Raw genomic sequence first — 17894 nt, forward strand, 5'->3', positions numbered from 1 at the left:
ACTCCCCCACAGTTAATCAGTGTGTGTTTCACCAAAGTTAGAGTTGATGGTGATACAACCAGACTTCAGTGTGTGTGTGTCAATCACATGGGGAGAAAAACTGCATGCATGAAGATCCTTGTTCCAAGTTGGACTCGAACCCAGGTCTCCTGCTCCAAAGACAAGTGTGTAAACCATTACACTAACTGTTTGGCTGCATGTGCCGGACGGATGTCATTAAGTAGTGAATCACGTCGAAGTCATGTTCCATTATTGAAAGTCTTCCAAATTTTGAGAACAAACACACAAGTATAAATAGCTCACCTGGTTGAGCACGCTTGGGTAGTGTGCAACCTTACCTTTGGACCAGGGTTCGAACCCGGATTGGAACATGGGCTTTCCTGCATGCCGTTTTGCATGTTCTCCCTGTTTGTGTATTACCCCCCCATGTCCACTCCCCACCCCCACTGCCCCCACTCCTCCCACTCCTCAGCACCCCACCCCCACCCAAACACACACCCCCCACTCCACCCCCACAACACACACTGCCCCCACTCCCCACACTTCCCCACAGTTAATCAGTGTGTGTTTCACCAAAGTTAGAGTTGATGGTGATACAACCAGACTTCAGTGTGTGTGTGTCAATCACATGGGGAGAAAAACTGCATGCATGAAGATCCTTGTTCCAAGTTGGACTCGAACCCAGGTCTCCTGCTCCAAAGACAAGTGTGTAAACCATTACACTAACTGTTTGGCTACATGTGCCGGACGGACGTCATTAAGTAGTGAAATACGTCGAAGTCATGTTCTATTATTGAAAGTCTTCCAAATTTTGGGAACAAACACACAAGTACAAATAGCTCACCTGGTTGAGCACGCTTGGGTAGTGTGCAACCTTACCTTTGGACCAGGGTTCGAATCCCGATTGGAGCATGGGCTTTCCTGCATGCAGTTTTGCATGTTCTCCCTGTGTTTGTGTATTACCCCCCCATGTCCACTCCCCACCCCCACTGCCCCCACTGCCCTCACTCCTCAGCACCCCACCCCCACCCAAACACACACTCCCCACTCCACCCCCCACAACACACACTGCCCCCACTCCCCACACTCCCCCACAGTTAATCAGTGTGTGTTTCACCAAAGTTAGAGTCGATGGTCACACAACCAGACTTCAGTGTGTGTGTGTCAATCACATGGGGAGAAAAACTGCATGCATGAAGATCCTTGTTCCAAGTGGGACTCGAACCCAGGTCTCCTGCTCCAAAGACAAGTGTGTAAACCATTACACTAACTGTTTGGCTGCATGTGCCGGACGGACGTCATTAAGTAGTGAAATACGTCGAAGTCATGTTCTATTATTGAAAGTCTTCAAAATCTTGGGAACAAACACACAAGTACAAATAGCTCACCTGGTTGAGCACGCTTGGGTAGTGTGCAACCTTACCTTTGGACCAGGGTTCGAATCCCGCATGGAGCATGGGCTTTTCTGCATGCAGTTTTGCATGTTCTCCCTGTGTTTGTGTATCACCCCCCCATGTCCACTCCCCACCCCCACCCAAACACACACTCCCCACTCCACCCCCCACTCCACCCCCCACTCCACTTCCCACTCCACTCCCCACTCCACTCCCCACTCCACCCCCCACAACACACACTGCCCCCACTCCCCACACTCCCCCACAGTTAATCAGTGTGTGTTTCACCAAAGTTAGAGTTGATGGTGATACAACCAGACTTCAGTGTGTGTGTGTCAATCACATGGGGAGAAAAACTGCATGCATCAACATCCTTGTTCCAAATGGGAATCGAACCCAGGTCTCCTGCTCCAAAGACAAGTGTGTAAACCATTACACTAACTGTCTGGCTGCATGGACCGGACGGACGTCATTAAGTTGTATAACACGTCGACATCATGTTCTATTATTGAAAGGCTTCCGAATTTTGAAAACAAACCTATAAGTACAAATAGCTCACCTGGTTGAGCACACTTGTGTAGAGTGTTACTACCTTGTCTTTGGACCAGGGTTCGAATCCCGGTAGGAACATGGACTTTCCCATATGCAGTTTTGCATGTTCTCCCTGTGTTTGTGTGTTAATCCACACACAACACACACACTTTCCACTCCACCCCCCACACCGCCCCCACTCCCACTCCCCAGCAGCACCCCACACCCCCACACAGTCAATCAGTGTGTGTGTAAGCAAAGTTAGTGTTGATGGTCATACAACCAGACATCAGTGTGTGTGTCAATCACATGGGGAGAAAAACTGCATGCATAAAGGTCCTTGTTCCAAGTGGGAATTGAACCAGGCTCTCCTGCTTCAAAGACAAGTGTGTAAACCATTACACTAACTGTTTGGCTGCATGTGCCGGACGGACATGATCAAATAATTCAATACGTTGATTTCATGGGTTCTATTATTGAAAGGCTTCCAATTTTCAGGAAAATCACACGAGGACAAATAGCTCATGGGACTAAAAGAATGACTCAAGTTCCTGAGGTTGTTGGGAGCATGGGTTCAAATCTTGCAAGGGCTGAATTTTAAATACAATATTCAACCAAAAAGAGTAAATAGGAGTTCAAAGGTGGGAAAGAGAGTGTGGACTTAGCTCAACTGGTAAAGGAGCAGTCATTGAGATCCTGAGATTATGGGTTCAATTCCCTTATAGTCCAACATTTAAGGGTCCTCATCCAAAGTGGACAGTGAAATACACCAAGAGCTCCTAAATCTCTCAGGGATGTGTGGCGTAGTGGTTTCGTTCACAACCGTAAGGTTGTATCAGTCAGGTGGTGGCCGGTTCAATTCCACCTCGTGGTCCCAAGAGATTACTCACTGGTGTTGGTGTGGTGGTGGGAAAACGGGGCTGGGCTTGTGTCCCCCCGGAAATTCACAGACATGTCAGGAGGGGGTTATGACATTTTATTTCACACAGTTTCCCACAAAATTCATTAAAAAAACCCAGAAAAAAATGACAGGGGTTCACTCTCTGGAAAGTCCACCAGACAGTTGGGGTCCAGGTGTCCAGTAACTGCAGCTTAAAAATCATCTGCACATTAATTAGACTTCTGTGTGAGTAATGTGTGCACATCATTTTTACATGTTAACAGGTGACTTTAGTGAAAACCACATTCACCTGTTTGCTGCTTTCTCAGGCTGAAGCCAGTCCAAGTCAACTGCAGCTGTTTGGAGCTCTTCAGTGTTGAGATGTTCACACAGAAACTTGATCAACACTCATTTTGGACAAACAATAGTGTTGATCAAGTTTGTGTGTTAACATCCCAACACTGAAGAGCTCTAAAGCTGCAGTTGACTTGGACTGGCTTCAGCCTGAAAAAGCAGCAAAAAGGTGAATGTGGTTTTCACTAAAGTCACATGTTAACAATGGAAATCAATGCAGACACATTAAACAGAGGCTCTGTTGACAAGTGCTGTTAACGTCCGTCTGAGGTGATGAAATCACAGGTGAATCCTACTTTACTGCTCCATAAACAAATACTGGATTCATGGTTTGGTCCATAAAATGTCAGAAAATGTCGGGTTTTTTTAAACCTGGAAAATGATGATGTTCTAAAATGTCTTGTTTTGTCCACAAACCAAGAAACCAGATTGTTAACCGATTTGCCAAACCACGACAGGAGGTGGTCGGAGACACACTGTGACAATATTGAACAGAAGTGTAAATGCAACTCTGAATTAATAGTTCAACCCACTAGATGGTGCCAAGTGCTCACTTTCACTAGCACTGTCAGTATAACGCTATATATGATTTTTCAAATATCGTGATAAATCGTATCACGGTGTCTCTGATGATTTTTTAAAAATATATATAAAACAAGTAGGGATGCAATGATTACTCCATTATTAAACCATTACTAAATTAATTGGCAATTACTGTAATAATCAGTGAATTGTTGTTGGTTCTTTAACCGTTTTATTTTATTACACATGTTGAACATTTTCTGCTTTCTTTGCTCCTTATAACAAAGAAATAATTAAAACAGAATAATTTTTGGCTTGTGGATAAAAAAAAAGAGAAGACATTTGAGAATCATCAATTCCAGGTTTGAGAAACATTGATGAACATTTTTCAAACATTTCCTGGATTCTTTGTCTTTCTGTAACAAACAGAAAAAATCATCATTTGTATGTGAAGACAAATTAAATGAAAGGTGTTTGTTTACTGAGGAGCAGTGACTTCACATTAGCATTAGCATTAGCATTAGCATTAGCATTAGCAGGAGCAGGAGCAGGAGCAGGAGCAGGAGCATGTGGTGGCATGTGAACACCTGTGATCAGATCACTCAGGTCGGATGTTAACAACAGTTGTAAACAGAGCGTCAACAGAACATCGAAGAAATGTTTGGATCATTTTTAAGCAGCAGTTACCACATGTTTGTCCCCGCTGCTCCTCGTCCTCCATGTGTCTCCTCCTGCTCCTGCTGGCTCCAAGTGGCAAACAGGAAGAGGAAGATTCCAAATGGATTTATCTAAACTGCCCTCCGGTGGACAAACGTGATATTACATCATTCATGGCTGTTCAAATGTTGAAACTGCCCTCCTGTGGACAAACGTGATATTACCACATCCATGGCTGCTCCACTGTTGAAACTGCCCTCCAGTGGACAAACGTGATATTACATTCATGGCTGCTCAACTGTTGAACCTGCCCTCTGGTGGATAAACGTGATATTACATTTAGAGGAGTGTTTGATTAAAAAACAACAGATGCCCCAAAAACTGAAAGGGGCAGCTTTGGAATGGGGTTAGGGCGTATCTGGTCAGGAAGAGGTCATGTCTGGGGCTGGAACCAAACCATATTCAAACTTGATACTCAGCCAAGAGAATAAAAACCCACACCACATATTGACAATCTGAACATAACTAGCCTTGAAAAGCACTTGAAAATCAGTCAAAAACGTCATAGTATAACATGTCGTCCAAAATTACACTAAAACGTCATTGTATAGTATGTCGTCCAAAAATGGTCAAAACTGGTCAGAAACGTCATAGTATAGTATGTCATCCAAAAATTGTAAAAAACGTCATAGTATAGTATGTCATCCAAAATTGGTCAAAAACGTCTTAGTATAATATGTCGTCCAAAATGACACTAAAATGACATAGTATAGTATGTCGTCCAAAAATGGTCAAAAACGTCATAGTATGTTTTTCTAAAATTTGAATATGTGTCGTCAAACAAGCTAAACATTTTTTTAAGTTAGAAATGTGTTGAAGCTTTAAAAGCAAATGATTTTATTTTAAGTTTTTCAATTCCTTCACAGTCAAGAATACACTGCTGGAAAGGTTCTTCAGGCAGGACGACACACGTGGATTTCAGGCTGAGCAGAAAAGGTTGTGCTTCTGGAGTTTCTCAACGAATAATGGAGACACATTTATAGTTTATTTAATGACTCAAATGCAAAATGTATAAAAATATTTTAATGTGTCAAAAAGTAAAAAAACAAACAAATAAATTATAATTGGCTTTATATCATAGTGCATATCATCGTAGAAAGCACTGCAACTGTGAGATGTGGAAAAGGAAACAAAAAGTCTGCAGTCAACTTTTCCTACAGGAAGTGGGAAAAGGTTGAGTCATTGTCGCTCACTTTGTTTCGCACAAACTCCAGCGATCAAAGCTGGAAAGTTCCAGAAAGTTCAAAGGTGTTCTTCCATGCATATGAAACAAACATGTTTTTTTAAAGAGTTATCATCGCACAACTGACGCAGAGGAAACACTCAACATGCATGCTTTCAAATGGTGCATTTTCTTTATGCAGCTCAACGAGGAAAATCATTCCATTTTGTCACAATACAATTGAAAGTAAAAATGTATTTATCAGTCGCTTTAAACTAAGAGACAACATAAATGTGTGTATTTACACACAATGTGTATTTACATTAGTGGATTCTTTTTATGCATAAATTCTGTTGCAAGGATTTAACACACACTCACACACACAAACGCGCAAACTTTGGTCCCATTTCACTGCAGCTCCTCGTCACTGTCGTCCACCTGCTGTATGATGAGGTCAGTGCCCGAGTCTTCAGCCAGGTCGTCGTCGTCGTTTACCATCCAGCTTATTTTGGAGTCCCCCTCCTCCTCCCCGTCCACGCCCAGCAGCAGGGCCGGCTCCTCGCAGGACCCGTCCAGACTGTCCATGGGGATGTTATCGCAGCCCACTTCCTGGATGCACGCGGTGCAAATGCGGTAGCGTCGTGTGCCCTCGCACACCACGTGCCCCGTCTCCTCTGTCACTTGACACTTGCACTTCCTGCACACCAGCTTCCTCGCTTGATGGATCTGGGGGAGAAGGAAAGTGCATTCAACGTTACATATTAGTGCTGACTGTAGCTGTGTGGGGCTGCTGCGATTACTCGAGTAACTCGAATACAAAAACTCTGCCTCGAGTATTTGTTTAATTCCGATCTCGCGCCGCCTGTTCAGCGTACATCCGGATTTCGGCTAGCGTGATGGCAGAGACGGAGAGTGAAACAGCCATGAAAAGGCAGAAAATGTCCAGAAAGTGCGGGACCATTTCACGTTAAAGTGTAACCACTGTAAACGACAACTAGCGTAACCACAACATCACGTCCTCAATGATTCAGCATCTGAGCTGATAGCATCCCGTTGCTAACGCTTCCGGCACACGCTAACGTAAACATTGATGCTTGCTGATTTATCGTAGCTTACTAGGGCTGCAGCTATCGAATATTTTTGTAATCGAGTATTCTACCGATTATTCCTCGATTAATCGAGTAATTGGATTAAAAAAATAAATTAGTCGACTACTCGATTACAAAAATATTCGATAGCTGCAGCCCTATAGCTGTCTGCATATCCATTCGTTTTTAAAGTTTAGCGTTAGTTTAGAGACTCTTTTTAACAATCTGGAGCCACGTAAACATGACGTCACGCTCGTCTTTTTTGTCGGTCAGTCGTCATGGAAACGCGTCATGCGTAAGCGTTTGTTAACGTTGACGCCGCTAACGCGGCCAGCACTAATTAATACGTAAAGCATATTGCATTAATAAGCTTGGAATGCGTAAAATATTACTATAAATAAATATATTTATATCTCACAAGTATCTCGGGGTTAAGCGTCTTTCCCAAGCACACATCGACATGTACACTAACAGAGCCGGGAGTCGAACCCGATTAAGATTCCACTTCCTGGTTCTAAAAGTACCCACTGTCTCAAAATGGCTGCGGAGGTGCTCGAGGCGAGTGAAGCGTTTGTTGCAGGCCTGGCAGGGGTACGGTCGCTCTCCGGTGTGACAGCGCAGGTGACGCTTCAGGTCGGCCTTCCTCTTCACCGTGTGGGTACAGAAGGGACATTTGAAGCGCATGCTGGGGTTGGAGTCTGCAAAGAGGAAGAGGAATATGCTCACATTTAGCTTTTTTTTCCCCTTTGTTTTCTAGATATTTTTTTTTATTATTATTATGTTCAATCTGGACTTTTTTTTTTTTTTTTTACATATAAAAATCCGATTAAACAATGTAGATGAATGTGAAATTAAACCGTATGAAATAATTACCGTGGGACAGGGAAGATGAGGTTTTTCTTTATGTCAACATTAATGTTCCTTTAGTTTCGTTTTTTTTTAAATTGACTTTGTTCTGTAACGGTTTAGTTGGAATATATACATATATAAATATACACACATGTATCTATATATACATGTATATATATATACATATAAATACATATATGTATATATACATACATATATAAACATATATACATATATGTATATGTGTATATACACATATATATATACATACACATATATAAATATATATATTTTGTCATGCTTTATGTCTTTGTCATGGTCCTATGTGTTTGTACGCGCTAATTTAGCGAATAAAAGGTTTTAAACAACATATTTCATGATCTGCATATTTTGTCCGACACCCTCCCACTTAAGTGGGTGGAGTCAATTTAGAGTGCAATTAACCTTGCTCAGGGGATTAACCTTGATCTAGCAGGGATTCGAACTGGCAACCCTTCATTCACAAGTTCTCTTTCTGGTCGGCAATGTGCTGTACCGTAATCATTTTTTTTTTTAGTAACACAATGAATAACACTGCCACTAATTAAGGATTTTCTTATCTCTTTTAATTTCCAACTGAAGTAGCTTCTTTTAAGGTTCTCACACTCATGCTTCTTCTCTCCTGGTGAAGTATGTTTTTCATTTTTGTCCAAAAAATCAGAATTTAATTGTTCGACTCTCGACCCACCTTTATTAAAGTGTCCGATTACGCCGACGATCTGCGGTAGAGTTGCGTACAGCTCCTCTGCTTTCTCGGCCTTCTGCGTCCTCGCCTCCTCGATGTCCAAGTCCTCTTGATGGTTGGCACGGGTGCTGTTGGACGCTCTCCTCTTGGTTCCCCCTTTACCTCGCCGGCGCTCTGATCCCGGCAGGGTGTAAAGAGGGTCCTGCGGGTCGTGGAGGTCGTCTGGGTCTGCACTGAGCTCGTTGACTGGGCTGCTTGGGTTTGTCTTCATGGCTGAGGCTAAAACCTCCTGGTCCGTGTCTTTCCCCATAAAGCTAGACTGGGATCTGGAGTTGTCCCTGGTCCAGAGTGCAGGTGGAGGACTGACGGAGCACGGGCCTTGATGCTGCTGCTCGGAGGACTCCTCCCCTGCTCCGCTGGTGAAGCTACAGGTCTCAGACAAGCTGACGCAGCGCTCGCTGTCTTCATCTTTCACGCTGATGTCCAAGGAGGATTTGATGAAGTTCTTGCAGTAGGTGATGACATTGTTCATCTGCAGGTAGCTGGCCGCAGACATCACCTCAATCACGTTATGACTGGACAGGTCCAGCTGGCCGGAATAGATGAAATCCAGGATGACGGTGAAGGTGTCGGGGCTGAAGGCGTCGAAGGTGGCGTTGACGGAGTCCGACAGGCCGTCGGGCCCCTGGGACAGCAACATGCGGAAGTAGCCGCTGCTGGCAAACAAGACGTTTCGGTGGGCTCTGAAGAGCTGGCCTTCCACCAGCACGCTGCAGTCGCAGAACAGCTCCTGTCTGCGCTGCTGGTTGAGCTGCTTCAGCAGGTTGCTTTGGTGAGCCACTGTGATGTCAGCGGTGTTGAACCATCTCTGAGGCTGCCTGCAGGAAAACAACACGACGGCACTGTCAGAAATTTCAATGACGACATTCAGTTCACTGAAATATGTCGTTTCAGCAATCTTATAAGATCACAGCAAATCACAGTGTGCAACGTTGATCTAACAAATTCAGCATTAACAAGACATGAATTGTGATGTACTACTTGAATTGTACGTTTTTTCACTTTTCCACTATGCAAGTCCCAGCACGACACACAGCACGTCTTAACTCTACGCGGTTTGGTTTCGACTTCCATTATTATGATACCTCCTCAATAGGGGTGACTTACGATTCGATTCAAAATCGATTCTCGTTTCAAAAACTGATACAATGCATAGTGTGTTAAAGCAAATTATGGCATCAAAACTATACAGGTTGATTATGTGATAATGTGATCACACAAAGGCAAACTTAAGACAAAAGTTCACATTTATTCATTCAAAACAAATCAAAACTTGCATAAATAAAAGCTTAGGCTAGCTGCCTTTTTCTCCCAGAAGTCACAAAAATAAACTACACACAAATAACACAAACTGGTGTTTTGTGTGTTTTTTCAAAATAGAAATTTACAGAATTTTTATACAATAGCACGGCAGCATGGAACTCACGTGATGTAGTTTCATATTGACACACGCAAACAAGTTGTAAAACAGTTCGTTTGCAGTGAATCACTAGAATCCCTTCCTTCACAATTGAGTCGAGCCGTACCGGAACTGTGTAATGGAAAAGCGAAAAATGTTTAACTAACCCTTATTTTCCAGTAATTTTGGAGCATTTTTATATGGTCCCCTCATGATGCTTTTCTTCCATTTTGTTAGACATGACACAGTTTAAAATAAAAGAACACTACTCAAATTTGTCATGTATTGTCATGTTTTGATATATTTTGATGACAAGTACATTTTATTGGGTGTATTTATTATCTCGGGTAAAAATCACCCGGCGTTAGTGATGGTGTTTTGAATTTGAGCGATAGTGTTCCAGTGTAAAAATAAATTAATAAAATATCAGGGAACTTTGCATTCAAGCCAGTAAGAATCCATCATATAGTTTGTCCTTTCAGGCTACCGTAGAAACACCATAAGCAAGATGGCAGCCTCCATAAAGCAGGGCCTCTTAGCAAAAATACATAATTTAGTCTTATCCTATCAGTAAGAAAACCATTTTTTTTTTTTTTTTTTTTAAAGTGATTTTATAATCTTCCTTTTAGGTAGTATACTCCAATAAACCCTGCTAAATGTAAATGTAAATCTTAAAGGTGCCATATGTAAGAATGTGGCCAAAAACGGTTAGTACATTCAAATTCAAAACACAAAGGTCTTTTAGGTTTAGTTTTCTGACGTAACTGGCAACCCGTGGTTGCTCGGCAGATGAGACTCTACTGACTGCAATGATTGGTAGACGGCGGTAGGTGGCGCCACAACATGCCAAAACATGATTTCAAAACATAAACATGATTTGCAGTCTGCAAAAAAAAATTTTTTAATGCAAATATTTTGTCTGTACTGTTGTTGTTGGTGAGTTCAGTTTGTTATATGAACATTATTCCTGAGCCTCTGTGACATATTAGGAGGATTCTACGGCCTTTAGACTTTTTAAATAATGCACCTTTAATGTTTTAAAACAATCTAATGGAACAAAAAGTTTTCAAAAATAAAAATGACTAATCGATTAATAGACGACTAATTGATAGGTGTTTGCGGCCCAACTGTCAATTATCCTCCCGTCTTTGTCCACACACTGGAACCAACGCCTCCTCCGCACAGGATCCGCCCACAGGAGACTATCTGCGCTTGTGATTGGCTCAGAGAGCCTTCAATCAAAGTCTTCTCCTAATGGGCTACACCCGTCTCCAGTCAGAGAGCGTCGGGTGACAAAACCCAGTAATCATACCTGAGGCGGCGGCGGCGTCGGGGGGGGATTAAATATCTGCTGTGACGAACGCGTCAGACCCACGAGTGGAGAGAAGCCAAAAGACATTCAGGCCCGAGAACAGGAAGAAAAACTCATGCTGCAACCTCTATTACAGTATACTTCTCCTTCTACTGTCTTTAACCTATTTAGCCATCTTCCTCTCTCCCCCCCCCCCCACGCAGACTCTGAATGACACACTCCCGGTTGTAATTATGTGATATTTGCTAATAGCCGCAGCGCCCGGTAAATAACCCACGATTTCCACGACGCCCGGCCCTGCTCCTCATGTCACACACGGAACTCAGTGTGGTGTTTTCGTTTCTGAGAAACCCCCTGAGTTAATACACACACACAAACACAAACACACACACACACACACACCAGCAGTCGACCTAGAAAAACGACACGGGGAAAAGAGTGCTGCAGTCCTGCGAGAGAAAAGCGGGCAGCTCCGTCTGTCCTGGAGCGACGCCCACTTCAGGCTCCACCAGCAGCAGCAGCAGCAGCAGCAGCAGCACACAATAGAAAAAACAGCCACAAACCTCCAGCAGCTCAGCATGCTGATAAAGAAATATATTCGGGGAACAAAATCGCGCTAACACGCCCGTTTTCCTCCTCAACGCCGCCCCCACTTCTCGCTGGAGGTCCGGAGCGCGCCGAGCACCGACCGAGGAGGCTTTGCCTGCTCGCTGCTGCCCAAACCCAGCGACTCCTCCGCAGGCATGAGGTGTCGCCAGGACCCGCTTACGCCCCACGCAGAGATAACCCGTGATAAAAAAAAAAAAAACAACTAAAAAATGCATCGATACTCACTGGTGACTCGATTCACCCGGTGCCCGATACAGTCGACTCGCCCCCAAGTCTGCCACCATGTCCATTTTTTTCTTTTTTGTGCTGCTTTTTTTCCCCCTTCCCTCGTCCAGGGTCCAGTCAGCCACTTCCTGCTCAGCCCTAAAGACCGAAACCCGGTTAGAGCGACTGGAGCAGCGCTGTGCTGACGTGGGTGTTTATTAACTGGGTGCCCGAGGGTTCAAGGAGCCATTTAAAGCCCCAGTGCCCCGTTAAAATGTAGGTGTTTGAACAGAACACTGACACAGTGTAGTCCAGTGTTTACAAACTCCAATATTAATACACACAATTTGGCGTTTTTTTTTGAATATGCTGTCGCATCTTCTTAAAGGAGCATTGTGTAAAAACATCAGAGGGAGCATCAGAATAATCAGGAGCAGTCATTTAAAACTAAGTCTACAATAATATGAAAAAAAACAACAACTCCTGTTTTTCATGTAATAAAAATAATTTATTAATTTCTTCATAGTTGTAGTTATGGCTTATAAATCAACACATTTATAGAGGAAAATAACAATTATTAACCGGACAAAACAACACAGAGATAACAGACATTTGCCCACAATCTTGATACTATCTTATCTTATATATCCCACACTTAGAGCACCATCACCACCATGATCAGTCCGATACCGTCATTTTAAAAGCACCAAGTTGTAAACAAGCTGATCAACTGCCACCAAGCCATAACAAAACATTCTAAAAATCATAATATTCCAACCTGTGAAACAAATGTTCCACTGCCGTAAAGAAGAAATATACGGCACATTACATTTAAATCAGGGGTCTCAAACTCAAATGACCTGGGGGCCAATGCGTGGGAAAAAATGTTCACAATATTGCATCATGATATCACACGTATACTTAATAATATTATTTATGATGCAAAATTAATGTATTACTATCAAAAACAGACATTTATTTTTAATTACATAAATAATAGCGTCGACAACTGAAATTGAAATTCGTACCAGGAGCCGTTTCGGCCACTGCAATATGTGGCTCTGGCCCTAAGAAGTGTATTATATATGTAATTGAATGTTGTATATGATACATTTAATAATGGGATAATTATGACTAAATGTCTTCTTATTACTGTTATAAAAACATTGCTAACAAACATATATTCTATCACCTCGCTGGCAGCTGTGCCTGAGCTACACACTGTGTTTAAAAGACGGTGAGGTCGTGGGCCATGTTTTGTATGTAATCGTTTGGGGGGCCGCATGTGGCCCCCGGGCCGCCAGTTTTAGACCCCTGATTTAAATGATGTTGAAATGCTGTTGCTGCCTTTTACACAAAGACTTCCTGGGTTTTGGAATCATCAGATTTCCCCGTCTCTTTTTCCTATACCCACTCCAGTGATTTTGACAAGTATCGGACCGATGGCAAGTATCATATTAGTTCATCCCTTCCTACAATTATTAATTCATTAAATTACTTATATTTGATCTGCTCTGTACACTCTGTGAAGGTGTTTGTACCCTTAACCAGGGTCTAAAGACAGAGGACGCCACTTCATGTACAGATTGTCAAGCCCACTGAGGCAAACCATGATTTGTGAAATTTGGGGCTGCACAAATAAAATAGACTTTGATTTAAAAAGAAGATACGCTTGATCCACAGCTAATGAAACATGATAAAATGTAAAGCTTCAGTTTGTCCTGAGGTCATTTTTTTTTCCTTTTGTTCCCGTGATTAGAAAAATGACTTAAAATATAATTTCACAAATGTATCAAGAAGCTTCGCTGTATCCGTTGGGGTTCATGGACTGCCAGCGCCATAGATCCTCACCTGGGTGGAGAGAAAAAAAACATGACCGCAATATTATGGTGGGAAATTTTTCCAAGACAAGAAACACATGTTATATTAAGGAGAATGATGATATGACATTAAAAAGGACATTTACACATTCTTTCCAGGTCTAATTCAGCCTTCCAGCCGAGTTCCTTCTCAGCTAGACAGGGGTTAGCGTAGCAGGACGCTGTGTCTCCTGGTCTACGAGGGGCGATCTTATACGGGATCTACAAAAAAAACCAGAATGACTATCTTTTAACTCTGAGAACAACATCAGATTGTGTGGCTACTACAAAGTCACTCCCAGAGGACTGGATACAAATGACTCACCTCTTTCCCTGCTGCCTTCTCCATAGCTTTTACAATCTGGAGCACAGAGTAGCCCTTCCCTGTTCCTAGGTTGTAAACCTACAAACACACATGTGCAGTGATGTATACGAATGCCAGAGTACCAATAAATACCTCAAGGGCGCCAATATAGGCCAAACAAAAAAAAAAAGAGTCAGTTTCCCAGCATACCTTGCATCCACAGTTCTCCTTGAGCTTCTTGAGAGCCGCTATGTGTCCCAATGCCAGATCTACAACGTGAATATAATCTCGCACACCTATCAGAGACGGAGAGCGATCTGTGTCAATGTGATTCTGAACGTTGTTTTTGAGAAATAATATTCTGTGCTCAGTCGATTATCTCGTTACCTGTCCCATCAGGTGTGTCATAGTCATTCCCAAACACGTTGAGACAATCTCTTCTCCCAATAGCAACCTATAAAATAAGACATTTACATAATCAATTATCCAGTAGAATATGATGCTGGATCACATCTATGAAACAAACAAAACTAATGGGGAATCGGATTTGTCCCATGATGCCATTTGTTAATGCAACGGTTCAATAATAAATTATATACAAAATTCTCTTCAGTCTGCATATTGTGTCTGCACTGCAGTACACTTAAGCCTTTTAAATCGAAATATATAAACCCATGAAACAAGCAATAAAAAAAATAAACACAGAAAATGATTAAGAAAATAAATAAATAAATAAATAAAACCTCTCACAATTAATAAGTCTAATTTCTACAAACACAACCCGGATCCAGACGCCCCTGACGTTCTCCATGTATAGTATGAGCAAACCTCAGATTATGATGTCTGTTTACTTTATACACTCAAAGTCTAGAAGACTCCGCCTTGTGTTGGCAAAGCCACAGAAAAGCCCGTGTTTCACTGTCAGTGACTAATATTCAGGCCTGCACAGGCACGACTGTGGTTTCTGTATTGTGACATATTGTATTTCTTTTTGTTTTTTTATAATAATTATTATTATCAGTAGTGGCTTCTCTTTTCATAAGAATTTTGCATCACTGTCATTTCTTATTTTATGTATAGGTAACCATTGATGTGAATATTACAAAGTGGATTTTAAGTTCTTTTCTCCATATTAGTTTAATGCATAAGCTTAAACAAAGCATCCACTGCTGTAGCCGTTTTTTGAAAGACAGTTCACCTACCTGCGCGACATAGGGCAGCAGGTTGTTGGGGATACCCTGAGGGTCCTCTCCGATCTGGCCAGAGACATGGGCTCCAATTGGGTTGAAATAACGCAGCAGCACTGCGTTCCAGTCCTGCTCACACAGAAGAGACAGTTTGTACGTGTTTGCTTACATCTATGAAAACCTTTCCACTTCCTACTCCATATACCTTCTCTGCCAAACAGTGGTCCATGATCATCCTCTCGATGAAGTACTTGGTCTGGCCGTAGGGGTTCGTGCAGCCGCCCACAGGATGCTGCTCGTCGAGGGGCAGGGACTGGGGGTCTCCGTACACTGTGGCCGAGCTGCTGAAGACCAGATTGTGCACTCCGTGAGCTTGCATCACCTGCGCACAAACACGGCACACGGGGCGCATGCAGTCAGTAGCAGAGAGCGCAGCAGCCTAAAGCCCACACACGTTAAGAAGGGTGCAGCATTCCATGTTGCCACACCGAGCAGCTCACAAACAAACTGACCTCGAGCAGGTTCATGGAGGCGGTGAGGTTGACTTTGTAGTAGCGCAACGGATGCTCCACCGACTCTCCAACAGCCTTCAGACCAGCAAAGTGAATCACTGCAGTAAAGGCATGCTGGAATGCAGACGCACAAGTGTCAAGGGTGTGTTCAAACACAAATATGAATGTTTATTGTTATAGAACCATTTAAAAAGCTATTTGATAATATAGGATTCCCATCAGGGTTTAAGGAAAGTATGTATGAAAGCTAAGTGTGGAAATATTGGTGTATATTGGTGTAGGTTGCCCACAAAATAAGGAATATACACCCACAACTTTCCTGCCCCAAGTGTCCCTGTCAATTTGCTAACCTCACTCCTTCCTGTTCAATGTGGAACAGAGTTAAGCGAATTGTCACCCAACTTCCTGTACACATCCTCTACTTCTGTTTCCTCCCCGTCATGTTCTTGCTCCTTTCTGTGGCCAGCCACCTCTCCTCCTCCTTCCTTCTGATGTTGCTTTACATAAACAGCAGGTACTGCTGCCACCTGTAGTAAAACATGTCTGATATTTGGGAGCACTTTTGGGCATTCACCTGTAATTGCTTCCGGCCTGCATTTTCTCTGCACCTCCCTCGTGCTTCGGTTTATCTATTTCTTTTATTGATTTATTGTGTTTTTACAAGCACGTTCTCTACGTCTGTTACAAACTATGATAGGAGGAGGCCTATGAAGTGCCCGACAATGACGACAGACATTTAGTGTTCGCCGCAACAGGTAAATCTTATGTCAGTCAACCGAGTAATAAATTGGTTTGACGGAAATCAGCTGTTATATCCTGCCTGACCTTTTTGAAGAGTTTTTCCAAGCCAGGCCGGTCCAGGAGGTCAAGTTCATGAAACTCGATACTGGTGTCCAGAAGCTTCTCTATCCTCCGTAAACTCTCTGGCGCGCCCCCTTCTCCTCCATTCATAGCAGGATGTAACGCACGCATGCAAGTACGCGGACACACACACAGAAAGAGAGAAAAGTATAACCAGATCATGAATATCACCACACTAACTAAACACATGTTTGGCTTTAAAAGAGAAGGGAGCTTACCTCTTACTGCATTACTGAAGTTATCCACAACAACAGGCAGAAAGCCTGCTTCAATAAGATCCAGCACACAATGACTCCCGATGTAGCCCCCTCCACCTGTGACCAGCACCTTCTCTGCCATTCTCTGACTGTAACACAGGAAATTTACTCAGATCTTTCGAAATCACACTTTAATACAAAATGACTTAGAACTAAAGCAAGTGACACAAACACAAAAACACTGCTCTCATTATTGGTTAGATAAGGCTGTCCCTGTTGACTTTGTGGTTCCTGACATCAACAAATGTTTGATTTTGAATGATTTTGTTTGCTCTCAGGGGGGATATGTTATCATTTTGTTTGCTGGGCTCATCTTAATGATCTAAACCAGTCTTACTACATGATTGTTTTCCTTCTATAAACTGTCATTAAATGGGAAACTATTCCATGAATGCTAGTGCTAAATGATATTTAGAGTTATATCAAGTTCAACCCAGTGAATACACGAAAGGTAAAATGTATAGTTAGCTCAAAAACACAAAAGTGAAAATCAAATGAATAAATGGTGACGATTTCAGTGTCTAGTCAAAAAAACAAAAACAAAGACGTTTTATTTCTAATTTTCCAGTCCATCATCTTTGACAGGAAGCAAAAAGCTTTAGCCTGAGGTATATTTTGATACAAATGTCCGACTATAAACGTTCAAGACGACACGTCACTGAGAACATAATTGAAGTTAAATACTTACAAGTGTTAAGCGTCTCTTTGTCAGAACTGTCAAAAAAAAAAAGAATTCAGGAGAGTAGTGAGTAAAAGAGAGAGCAAAGACTTCAGCACCAGTTCATTCACTCAAGTTTCTGTCCTTCCTTTCTGACGTGTCTTCACTTCCTGTTCGACGTGGAACGGGAGTTAAGCGGAAGATTGTCACTCAACTTCCTGTGTGCGTCCTTTCAAAATAACACGACAGACGTCCGCGAATTCGTTTTTCACACACAAATCTATACTGTTTGAAAGAATAAAAATAGCAAATGGACCAGCGAGTAGTTTGACACCGAATGGAATAACACAAACAGCTGGTAGATTTGGTTTATTATTGGCTTTATTCGACTTCTTCATTTTTATTGTGAAGGACACGCCGGCTTTGTGGTTCTTTAACGTCGGTCTCGTGC

At 42.5% G+C, this 17894-nt stretch overlaps 2 protein-coding genes across 2 annotated transcripts; both read right to left on the bottom strand.

The window, feature by feature from the left end:
- Positions 1-5914: 5914 nt before the first annotated feature.
- On the bottom strand, positions 5915-11976 carry zbtb8a (zinc finger and BTB domain containing 8A). Its single transcript, XM_083908226.1, has 4 exons — positions 11827-11976; positions 8225-9099; positions 7177-7346; positions 5915-6286 (listed from the first exon to the last, which is right to left on the bottom strand). The coding sequence occupies exons 1-4, from the start codon at positions 11889-11891 to the stop codon at positions 5969-5971; spliced, it is 1428 nt and encodes a 475-aa protein (XP_083764352.1). The 5' UTR covers positions 11892-11976; the 3' UTR covers positions 5915-5968.
- A 1550-nt stretch (positions 11977-13526) lies between these two features.
- Positions 13527-17584, bottom strand: gale (UDP-galactose-4-epimerase). The gene is made up of 11 exons (XM_083907439.1): positions 17474-17584; positions 16747-16874; positions 16493-16608; positions 15668-15781; positions 15361-15537; positions 15171-15284; positions 14356-14422; positions 14179-14264; positions 13990-14067; positions 13772-13886; positions 13527-13656 (listed from the first exon to the last, which is right to left on the bottom strand). The coding sequence occupies exons 2-11, from the start codon at positions 16865-16867 to the stop codon at positions 13598-13600; spliced, it is 1047 nt and encodes a 348-aa protein (XP_083763565.1). The 5' UTR covers positions 16868-16874; positions 17474-17584; the 3' UTR covers positions 13527-13597.
- Positions 17585-17894: the final 310 nt, after the last annotated feature.

Source organism: Microchirus variegatus, assembly GCF_963457635.1.
Source record: "Microchirus variegatus genome assembly, chromosome: 21".
Taxonomy (NCBI): Eukaryota; Metazoa; Chordata; class Actinopteri; order Pleuronectiformes; family Soleidae; genus Microchirus; species Microchirus variegatus.

What these genes read in the sequence shown, in the direction of transcription:
- zbtb8a (XM_083908226.1), bottom strand. Translation starts at nt 11,891, where the DNA reads ATGGACATGGTGGCAGACTTGGGGGCGAGTCGACTGTATCGGGCACCG. An exon ending in CCGGGTGAATCGAGTCACCA is followed by an intron (nt 9,100 to 11,826) that starts GTGAGTATCGAT and finishes GTTTTCCTGCAG; the next exon opens with GCAGCCTCAGAGATGGTTCA. An exon ending in TCCGCAGCCATTTTGAGACA is followed by an intron (nt 6,287 to 7,176) that starts GTGGGTACTTTT and finishes CTTCTCCCCCAG; the next exon opens with ATCCATCAAGCGAGGAAGCT.
- gale (XM_083907439.1), bottom strand. Translation starts at nt 16,867, where the DNA reads ATGGCAGAGAAGGTGCTGGTCACAGGTGGAGGGGGCTACATCGGGAGT. An exon ending in CCTCCATGAACCTGCTCGAG is followed by an intron (nt 15,538 to 15,667) that starts GTCAGTTTGTTT and finishes GTTTGTGCGCAG; the next exon opens with GTGATGCAAGCTCACGGAGT. An exon ending in TGCTGCCCTATGTCGCGCAG is followed by an intron (nt 14,423 to 15,170) that starts GTAGGTGAACTG and finishes CTTATTTTATAG; the next exon opens with GTTGCTATTGGGAGAAGAGA.